At 52.3% G+C, this 10,969-nt stretch overlaps 1 protein-coding gene across 5 annotated transcripts in view; it reads left to right on the top strand.

The window, feature by feature from the left end:
* Positions 1-8,019: 8,019 nt before the first annotated feature.
* The window catches only part of CNN1 (calponin 1, basic, smooth muscle), an 11,383-nt gene continuing 8,433 nt past the window's right edge, over positions 8,020-10,969 (top strand). The window contains exons 1-3 of one of the 5 annotated variants that reach the window (XM_011954780.1): positions 8,058-8,283; positions 8,588-8,851; positions 10,336-10,457. In XM_011954780.1, the coding sequence (XP_011810170.1) occupies positions 10,423-10,457 (35 nt within the window). In that variant the 5' untranslated portion in view covers positions 8,058-8,283; positions 8,588-8,851; positions 10,336-10,422. Of the gene's footprint in view, positions 8,284-8,587; positions 8,861-8,999; positions 9,046-9,504; positions 9,956-10,335; positions 10,458-10,969 lie in introns of those variants that run through there. The other 4 variants (XM_011954781.1, XM_011954778.1, XM_011954779.1 and 1 more) reach the window with 4 other exon arrangements.

Genomic DNA, 10,969 nt, shown 5'->3' with positions numbered 1-10,969 from the left:
GATAGATTAGATAGATAGATAGATAGATAGATAGATAGATAGATAGATAGATAGATAGATAGATAGATAGACAGACAGACAGACAGACAGGAAGGTCTCAATGAGGCGGCCTTTGAGTAAAGGCCGGAGGAAGTGAGTGAGCCTTCTGGATATCTGGGGAACGCTTTTGGCACTGGGAACAACAGCAAAGACTCTGTGTGGTTGGAATGGAGTAACTTAGGAGGAAATGTGATAAAACGAGGTGAGATTGAGTAGTGGGGGCTCCTGGTCTCCCCCAGAAAGCGCCAGATTTAGGCTGTTAATAACTAAGGTGGATACGCACATAAAATGGGCTATTGGCTATAGCAGTGGCCCCGGGAAAGGAAGGCTATCTGTCCTCATAAGCCCATTTCTGCAGTTCCTCAGCTTCTGTGGTGCAGTGAGCTGGCATGGGGACTAGGATGCAAGAACCTGCTCTTAGGATGCCTCAAGGACTCTGCGCAGCCGCAGGACATCCACCTCACCAGAACTCCTGTGATTGGACGATCTGAGAAGACCTGTAGCCAATCAGCTGCTTGGCTGGAGCACTCCTCCTTGGCACGTTGACAGGCACGTGGGTAGCGGCTGGGAGCGCTACTGCCCTCTGCCAGGCTCCCGCAGCTACAAGCAGGCAGAGTCAGCTCTGCTTAGCTGGGGAGTGGGTAAGATGGTGGGGTCGCTGACCTGACTGTGGCCTTCAGAGTCACTGGTGTCTTCTTGAGGTACTCATGGCTTTTATTTTCTTATTTATCTTTTCAGAACTAGTCTTTTTATTATTTTTTATTTTATTATATTTTATTTATTTATTTTTTGGAGACAGAGTCTGGCTCTGTCGCCCAAGTTGGAGTGCAGTGGTGCAATCTTGGCTAATTGCAACCTCCGCCTCCCACGTTCAAGCAAGTCTCCTGCCTCAGCCTCCCGAGTAGCTGGGACTACAGGCGCGTGCCACCATACCAGGCTAATTTTTGTATTTTTAGTAGAGATGGAGTTTCACCATGTTGCCTAGGTTGGTCTCGAACTCCTGGGCTCAAGTGGTCCTCCCGCTTCAGCCTCCCAAAGTGCTGGGATTACAGGCACTAGCCACCGTGCCCAGTCATTATTTGTTTATTTATTTTTTGAGATGGAGTCTCGCTCTGTCGCCCAGGCTGGAGTGCAGTGACACAATCTCAGCTCACTGCAAGTTCCGCTTTCTGGGTTCACGCCATTCTCCTGGCTCAGCCTCCTGAGTAACTGGGACTACAGGCACCCGCCACCACGCCCGGCTAATTTTTTTGTATTTTTAGTAGAGACGGGTTTTCACCATGTTAGCCAGGATGGTCTGATCTCTTGACCTCGTGATCCGCCAGCCTCGGCCTCCCAAAGTGCTGGGATTACAGGTGTAAGCTACCGCGCCCCGCCTATTATTATTATTTTTAAATAGAGATGGGGTCTCACCACGTTACCAAGGCTTGTCTCAAACTTCTGGCATACAGCGGTCCACCCATCTTGGCCTCCTAAAGTGCTGGGATTACAGGCATGTGCCACTACACCAGGCCGGTAGTCTTTTAAAAACAGGTATGCAAAGGACATGCATGGTGGCTCACACCTGTAATCCCAACACTTTGGGAGGCCAAGGCGGAAGGATCACGAGGTCAGGAGATCGAGACCATCCTGGCTAACATGGTGAAATCCCGTCTCTACTAAAACAAAACACAAAAATTAGCTGGGCATGGTGGCGGGCTCCTGTAGTCCCAGCCACTCTGGAGGCTAAGACAGGCGAATCACTTGAACCCAGGAGGCAGAGCTTGCAGTGAGCTGAGATCGCGCCACTGCACTCCAGCCTGGGCAACAGAGCAAGACTCTGTCTCAAAAAAAACAAAACAAAACAAACAAATAAAAAACAAGTATGTACATACTTTATGTCCTGTCTGTATTAACACAGAACACCATATGTGAGGCCCTGGTGCAGTCTTTAACATGCAGTCCCAGAAAGAACCGTTTAAAAGTAGCAGCTTCACAGTGGAAGATCCTAGCAGACACCACCTTAACCAAGGGACCAACATTAATATCACCAGCAACGACTCATGATGATATCATGAAGTCCTTGGTATGACGCACTTAGAAGGGTACATCATCACCTCTCTGGTATTCTTCCTGGTAATGCAAACACCTCAGTTTATTCAAGACAAACCAAACTCAAAGACAATCTACAAAATAACTGACCAGCACTCTTCAAAAGTGTCAAGGTCCTGAAAGACCCAGGGACTATTATAGACTGTAGGAATGTATGGAGACATGACAATTAAATGCAATGAGGGCCAGGCACGGTGGCACTGTAGTCCTAGCTATTTAGGAGGCTGAGGCAGGAGGATCGCTTGAGCCCAGGAGTTCAAGTCCAGCCTGGGCATCATAGTGAGACCTCATCTCCAAGATAGATAGATAGATAGATATAAATAAATGCAATGGACCAGGCGCAGTGGCTCACACCTCTAATCCCAGCACTTTGAGAGGCCAAGGCGGACAGATCACAAGGTCAGAAGTTCAAGACCAGCCTGACCAACATGGTGAAACCCCCTGCCTCAGCCTCCCAAGTAGCTGGGATTATAGGCTGCCACCATCACACCCAGTTAATTTTTGTATTTTTTGTAGAGATGGGGTTTCACCATGTTGGCCAGGCTGGTCTCGAACTCCTGACCTCAGGTGATTCACCCGCCTCAGCCTCCCAAAGTGTTGGGATTACAGGCATGAATCACTGCGCCCAGCTGGAGTCCCCACTCTTAACTACAGCTCTACAGTGTCTTCATTTAGTTGAAACAACGTGCTATATGTTTTGACTTCAACTTTGTCTATCTCCCTTGTCCCCGGTTGATGGGATTTATACAGTGATTTATTATGACAAGGCCACTGCAATAAATGTTCCTGCACATATGTCATTCTTCACACCTACACTTGTACTTCTGAGGAATATTCTAAAATAGAGGATATACTTGTTCAGAAGGTAAGGACATTTGTCATTTTGAAAACTATCAACAAATTGCCCACACTCATCAACAGTGTTCCCACAGCCTCCCCTGCATTGCATGTTGTCAAGCATTCTTTTCTTTTCTTATTTATTTATTTTTTTCACCCAAACTAAAATGCAGTGGCATGGCTGGGCGCAGTGCTGTAATCCCAGAACTTTGGGAGGCCGAGGCAGGCAGATCACCTGAGGTCAGCAGTTCGAGACCAGTCTGGCGAACATGGTGAAACCCCGTCTCTACTAAAAATACAAAAATTAGCCAGGTATGGTGGCAGGCACCTGTAATCCCAGCTACTCAGGAGGCTGAAGCAGAATTGCTTGAACCTGGGAGGTGGAAGTTGCAGTGAGCTGAGTGCTGAGAGCTGAGAGCTGAGATCATGCCACTGCACTCCAGCCTGGGTGACAGAGCGAGATTCTGTCGGGAAAAAAAAAGGGTTTCTCGAAAAAAAAAAAAATGTAGTGTCATGATAATAGCTCACTGCAGCCTCCAATTCCTGGGCTCAAGCAATCCTCCTGCCTTGGCCTCCCAAAGTGCACTTTTTAAAAATGCTCTTTTCTTTTTTTCTTTCTTCCCCCTTTTTTTTTTTTTTTTTTTTTTTTTGTAGAGGCAGGGCCCTGCCATGTCTCTCAGTCTGGTCTTGAATTCCTGGACTCAAGCAATCCATCCATCTTGGCCTCCCTAAGTGCTGGGATTACAGACTTGAGCCACTGTACCCAGACTGTAAGTGAACAACTCCCTCCCTGTCAACCCACTCACAGTCAGTCTAGGGGTGAGATGCTATTATTTTACAGCAGGTGGTCAGGGAAGGCCTCTCTGAGAGGTGATATTAGAGCAGAGACTGAATGAAGTTGGGGAGAGGCCATGCAGGCATCTTGCAGAAATGTGTTCCAGGTGGCAGGAACTGCTAGTGCAAAGACCCTGTGGTGGGAACGTGTTTGGGGACTCAAGAAACACATCTGTAGGCTGGCGTGGTAGCGGGTGCCTGTAATCTCAGCTACTTGGGAGGCTGAGGCTCCAGAATTGCTTGAAACTGGGAGGTGGAGGTTGCAGTGAGCTGAGATCATGCCACCCAGCATGACTGACAGAGCGAGACTTTGACTCAAAAAAAAGGAGGAGAAGAAAGAAGAAGGAGAAGGGAGAAGAGAAGAGAAGGGAGAAGGAGAAGAAGAAGAGGAAGAGGAAGCAGAAGCAGAAGCAGCAGCAGCACATCTGAAAGGACATAGAAGAAAAGGTAGGAGCAGTGTTACCCTAGGAGGGTGGCTTAGCTTCTCTGAACCTTGAGTTTCCCATCTATAAAATGGACCTGTGAGTTTCCACCCTGAGGTGATGGTGAGGATTAAAAGAGATTGTGACTGGCATGGAGTGAGTGTTCCCATAACAGAAGACTTTAGGAACAAGTGCCTCTGCCAGATTGCTGGATAGGAAAGTTTGGTGAGCAGGGGGCACGCAGAGCAGGCTAAGATAGACTGGTGCAGAGCAGCGTTTTGACTTTCCCCAAAACAAACAGACAAACACGTGTGGGTGTGGATTTTATTTTCATTTTTATATTTTTTGAGTCAGAGTCTCACTCCCGTGGCTCAGGCTGAAGTGCAGTGGTGTGATCTTGGCTCGCTGCAACCTCTACCTGCCATGCCAGGTTCAAGCGATTCTCTTGCCTAAGCCTCCTGAGGAGCTGGGATTACAGGCATGTACTACCATGCCCGGCTAATTTTGTATTTTTAGTAGAGACGGAGTTTCATCATGTTGGCCAGGCTGGTCTCGAACTACTGACCTCAGGTGATCCACCCGCCTCAGCCTCTCAAAGTGCTGGGATTACAGGCATGAGCCACCGCACCTGGCCAGGTGTGAGTTTTAAACGGTTCTGAGCAACAGGAAGGTTTTAGGGGGTCCCCTAAAGTTGAGGAGAGGCATGGCTTTCCTACAATGACTGTCTTAGACCCTTCGGGAAACCCTGCCTCTTACAAGATCCTACACTTCTCATTTAGATGGTAAACTGAGGCACAGAGGGGCTAGAGCCTGGAAAACGCCAGAAAGGAGCGAATAACGGATGACACTCGGCAGTCAGTGATGGGGGTGTCTACTGGGATTGGGGCCTCGGTATGGGATTGGCCCCCTCTAATGCCTCTACCCCCATCTACCAGACAGAGATGCGAAGAGAGAGACGCGAAGAGAGACAGAGACAATCTAGTGACAGCGACATGAAGAGAAACAGAATTACTCAAAGCCCTGGAACAACAACAGAGACACAGAGACAAAGGCAGAGAGAAAAAGGCTTGGCGACCCAGAGACAGAGATACAGAGAGACAGATCTACTACAATCAGAGTGACAAGGCAGTCCCAGAAAGGGCTGCCCCGTTGGGGGGCACGCTAAGAGCTCCCCCACCCCTCCCCCGTCGTGCCTGGGCCGTGACTTCAGAGCTCGTGCAGATTCTATAAATGGCCAAGAGGCCGCGGGCCGTGGGGCGGGGCCGAGTGAGTCATCGCGTGACGTCACCGCCGCCTGGACCTAGCCAGGCCCCGCCCCCGCCCCTCCCGGGCCGCCAGGGGGCGCCGGCCTCAGGTCCTCACATGCGCAGTAGCCACCTGCGGCCCTCTGAGGGCCGCTCAGTTTGGGAGGGATCAGGGAATCTGCGCGTTCGAATCCCGCCTCTGCCAACCTCGAGCTGTGTGACCCGGCCATTCGGCGTCACCTTTCTGTGCCTCGTATAGGCTCACCTCATAGGGCTGTCGTGAGGAATGAGTTAACAGCCTCAAAGCGCTTAGTACGTAGCAGGTACTAATTGTTAGCTCATTTTATGTACTTTCTGTTTTTTCTTTCTTTCTTTCTTTCTTTCTTTTTTTCTGTAATAGAGAGGAGGTCTCGCTATGTTGCCCAAGCTGGTCTCAGACTCCTGGGCTCAAGTGATCCTCCCACCTTGGCCTCGTTTATGTATTTTCGTGTATGTTTGACATATCATGACATGCCATCAACTGGCACGTTGCCTTAGCTCAGTGGTTTGCAAACAGGGATGATCTGCTTCCCCCCCGACCCCAACCAGGGGACATTTGGCAATGTGTGTAGACATTTCTTCTTTTAATTTTTCTTTTTTAGAGACCATGGTCTTTCTATGTTGGCCAGATGGGTCTCAAACTCCTGGGCTCAAGCGATCCTCCCACCTCAGCCTCCTTAGTAGCTGGGACCACAGACTCCTGCCGCAGTGCCTCAACATTTCTGTTTATTGGGACCAAGAGAGTGCTACTGGCATCTAGCAGGTAGAGGCCAGGGATGCTGCTTGAAGTCTTACAATGAATGCCCAGGACAGCCCCCCCAACCATGAAGAATTATCCAGCCTCAGCTGTCCACAGTGTGGAGGCTGAGAAACCCCACGTTAGCCTCATAGTTGAGGTTCATGGAGCATGGTCTCAAATTCTCCTCAGCCCCTGGCCTGCTGTGCGACACTGGAAAAGTGATTCCAAGCCCCATGCCTCAGTTTCCCCACCTATAAAGCAAAGTACTTGTATTAATAATAACAGCATCAGCTGGTCACAGTGGCTCACACCTGTAATCCCAGCACTTTGCCAGGCCGAGGTGGGCAGATCAACTGAAGACAGGAGTTCAAGATCAGCCTGGCTAACGTGGCAAAACCCTGTCTCTACTAAAAATACAAAAAATAGCCAGGCGTGGTGGCAGGCACCTGTCATCCTAGCTACTTGGGAGGCTGAGGCAGGAGAATTGCCTGAAGCCAGGAGGTGGAGGTTGCAGTGGGCCGAGATAAGTGTCATTGCACTCCAGCCTGGGGAATAGAGTGAGACTCTGTCTCCAAATAATAATAATAATAACAGTGTCCAGCTCTGAAGGTGTCATGATAATTGAATGGATATATGTACAGAGCTTGGAACATGGCCTGACATAAGGGCCATGTCATCTGGCATATTGCAGCCATGTCATTAGCATGTGACCGATAAATTGCATATCCTTAACGTATCATTAGTGTGTGGCAGGTTGCAGACATGTCATCCAAGTGTCACAAACATGGCCTTGCCATGTGGGGCATGATGTGGGTATAGCATCCACTCCTGTGGTCCAGGGGTTAGATCTCGCTAGGTAGGGTTGCTTGAGGGGGACATAGTTCATGGCCTAGGACTTGCCAACAAAGTCACCCTGTGGTTCAAGTGACACACACGTGGATGGGGAGGGTGAGACCCAGGATGTCTGCTCCCCAAGGTCCTTTTGAGGGGCTGGAGGAGTCAGAACTAGGGTGCTGGACCCTCAGCATAAAGAATGCTATGGGCTGGGCATGGTGACTCATGCCTGTAAATCCCAGCATTTTGGGAGACCAAGGCGGGCAGATTGCTTGAGCCCAGAAATTTGAGACCAGCCTGGGCAACATAGCAAGACCCTATCTATAAAAATAAAATAAAATTAGCCAGGTTGGTGGCACAAGTCTGTAATTCTAACTACTTGGATGGGCTGAGATGGGAGGATCACTGGAGCCTGGGAGCTCAAGGCTGCAGTGAGCTGTGATTGTGCCACTGCACGCCAGCCGAGAGGACAGAGTGAAACCTTGCCTTAAAAAAAAAAGAATGCTATGGCCCGAGTCCCTCTGCTGTGCCGGGCACTGTGCTGGGAATGTAAGAGACATAGTCTTCTGATCTTTACAACTCTCTCATGAGGCAGGCACTATCATTACCCCATTTTACAGATGTGGCCATACAGTCCTAGAGAGGAGAAGGGGCTTACCTAAGGCTATAGACTGTTGGTATCTGGAGATAAACCCAGGATGGTGCTCACTAAACTATCGTGGATGTCAGTCCTGCCTCAAGACTCCAGAGAGATAAAGAGACCTCAGAGACAAAGAGACTCAGACCCAGCCAGAGGCCCTATGGACAGCGGGAGGGGTGGGTGGAAGAAGGCTGGTCTCTGTCTGACCAAGCCCCCCCAGAATAACGTAGGCTGCCCCCCTAGGTGGAAACAATGACACAATCAGCTCCCAATACCAAGGGCCTGACATCACAAGGGGGGGAAGGCAGCAGAGGTTGGGGGGGTGCCCCGCCCCTTGGCAAGCCCCTACAGCCAATGGAACGGCCTTGGAAGAGACCCGGGCCGCCTCCAGAGCTTCAAAAACGTGTGAGGAGGGAAGAGGGTGCAGACGGAACTTCAGCTGCTGCCTTGGTCCTCAGCTTCAGTACCGCCACTACCCCCCGCCAGAGCCCACCGGCCAGCATGTCCTCTGCTCACTTCAACCGAGGCCCTGCCTACGGGCTGTCAGCCGAGGTTAAGAATAAGGTAGGGCTGGAGGGCCTCCCTGACCTGGCCCACACGTCCTGCCAGGCCAGAGCCCCGAGCTTGGGGTCCCTTGAACCCCCTCCTGCCTATCCTATGTGACTTGGAAACTGAGAGGGGAAAAGGGAGTGATATGGGATAGGGGCTGCCTGTCTCCTCCTGAACATCCCAGAGCCCCCAGCTATGGTTGGGGGTGGAATAGGGGGGCACACGGCCACACATAAACAGAGGGGGTCAGTCCATTGCAAAGATACCCACCTGATCAGTCTTCTTTTAACCCTTTGTGTTCTTGGGGGGAACAACATAGGGGGAAGATTTGTTGATTCTTCCATATCCCCCAGCCTCACAAAGAAATTGGGGAACGCTTGAGAGCTGGGGTTCCTGCGAGGTGACGCCGGGAAAGTGTGGGAGATCCTGAAGGCAGAGGGGGACGGTGGAGGGCAGGAAGCGGGCCTCAGAAGTGCGGCAGGGGTCTCCTAACTGTGGAGCTAGGACAATACCTGGGCGCCACCTTCACGCTATGGATGGGTAAACAGGTTCGGAGAGGAGAGGCAAATAGCTGGGATCCCAGGTAAAGCAGGTACAGCGCTCGGACCCTGGAGTCACCCCCCATATACCAGGATGGTCTCAGCTTCTCCCAGCTGGAGAACTTGAAGTTTCCAGCCCACTAGAATGGTCCCAACAGCACTGCCGAGGGAGGAGTTCCTGCCCCATTTGACAGAGGGGAACACTGAGACTCAGGGTGGCTTTTCCCAGGGTCCTATGGTGAGGAACTGGGAGACTAGGTTGGAACCTGGGTCGGGGGATCCTCGGGGCTGGAGGAGGGGGCTGGTTGGGGGGCGGGTTCTCGGGCGGGAGACAGATCCCAGCACCACCCTCCTCCCCCCAGCGCCGGCCCCAGAGCCGCGCAGAGCCGCCGCGCCTTATAAGGCGGCCTCGGGGAGCCCAGGCCACGCTATATAAGGGCCGGTTTGCTTTATAAAGCCGGGCTGGTGGTGTGGGGGGCGGCAGGGCCGGGGCCAGGTGAGGGGGCCGCCCCTCCCACCTCCCCCCACCCACCCGGGAGAAGAAAGGGCAGACCGGTCCCCTAAGGGCTGGGAGCCTGGCTGGACGGTGGCGGAGGATTCTGGAGAAATGGGAGTGGGGGAGGGGGGTATGGTGGAGAGAGGGAAAAGCCGGGGGGAGAGGCAGACAGAGATACTGGGAGCCTGAGACACCCTAGGGACAGACGTGGGAGGGCGAGCCAGGAGCGAGATAAGACCTAGACAGGGATGGAGGGGCAGAGAAGGGAGACAGAGCCCCACCCCCCACCCCAGGCAGGAAACCTGGAGACAGAGAAAGACCTAGAGAGGCAGAGATGCAAGACCCAAGAGCCCCGCCCCTGGCCAGACAGGGACTAGCCACCCAGAGAGATGGGGACCCCAAGACTGGGCCAAGGAAAGACACCGCTGGGGAAGAGCGAGACAGAGGAGTCGTGGGGGATAAGGAGGAGAGAGACATACAGACGTGCAAGAGGTGGGGTCTAAGACAGAGGCAAGCCTCTACCCCAAACCGGAGACAGAGCCCTGGAGCCGAAGACCTGGGGGACATGGAGAGACAGAGGTGTATGACCAGCACTCCTCTGCAAGCCAGCACCCAGGGGCACCTCCTTAGACTTCCTTCTTCCCTTCCTGAGGTGCCCTTTCTTCCAACAGGGGATGCAGAGGGGGCAGGGCTAGAGGAAGAGAAGCCCCAAGTTTGGCCTGGACGTAAAACCAGGGGACCGGGTGCCACCCCTCTAGCTCAGAGGATCCAGCTCCCCACACCCCATCCCTCGTCTACATTCCCTGGTGCCAAACCTCAGAATGCCCGGAATGGCCCCCTGGGCAGGTGCCACCTCAGCCCTGGCTCTCAGCCCTCCCCAGCCCCCACCCTCCCAACTGGGTGATCTGGGGCAAAATTGCCTTAGTTGGGAAGAACGAGGGAGATCAGGCTCTAGGAGGCTCGGATAGGACCCAGGGAGCCCAGGCTGCCCTCACTGCATCCTCACCCCTTTCTCTGTGCCCCCCGCCCCAGCTGGCCCAGAAGTATGACCACCAGCGGGAGCAGGAGCTGAGAGAGTGGATCGAGGGGGTGACAGGCCGTCGCATCGGCAACAACTTCATGGACGGCCTCAAAGACGGCATCATTCTTTGCGAGTGAGTGAGGCTCTCAAAGCCCAGACCCTGCACCCCCGGCAACTCCATGCAGCCCCCTCAACCCCCAAAACAACCATGATCCTGGAACTGAGTTGAACACTTTCTATTGGATACCTTTGGGGTGGCCAGTAATCACTGTGCCCATTTAACAGGCACAGAAAACTGAGGCTCAGTTAGGTGAAATGCATTATACCAGGTCCCATGCTGTTTCAAAGGAAATAACTCCAGAATCTTAACCACTATGCTATACAGGGTAGGCCCATCTATGGCCACCAGAGTTCCCAGAAAGAGCAGTCACAGCTAAAAGGCAGCAGTCAACAGCCGTTCATGGCTGGCTTGGTGACATAAGGAGAGATGTGCGGCAATAACTAAAGTAGGCCCTGGTTTTCTTTCTGGATTTCGTTTTGTTTTGTTTTTTGAGATACAGTCTTGTTCTGCTGCCCAGGCTGCAGTGCAGAGGCACGATCTCGGCTCACTGCAACCTCTGCCTCCTGGGTTCAAGCGATTCCCCT

Source organism: Colobus angolensis, unplaced genomic scaffold (genome assembly GCF_000951035.1).
Source record: "Colobus angolensis palliatus isolate OR3802 unplaced genomic scaffold, Cang.pa_1.0 Scaffold39, whole genome shotgun sequence".
Taxonomy (NCBI): Eukaryota; Metazoa; Chordata; class Mammalia; order Primates; family Cercopithecidae; genus Colobus; species Colobus angolensis.
The sequence above is the reverse complement of the archived record's forward strand: the minus strand, read 5'-3'. Positions and strand labels throughout refer to the sequence as shown.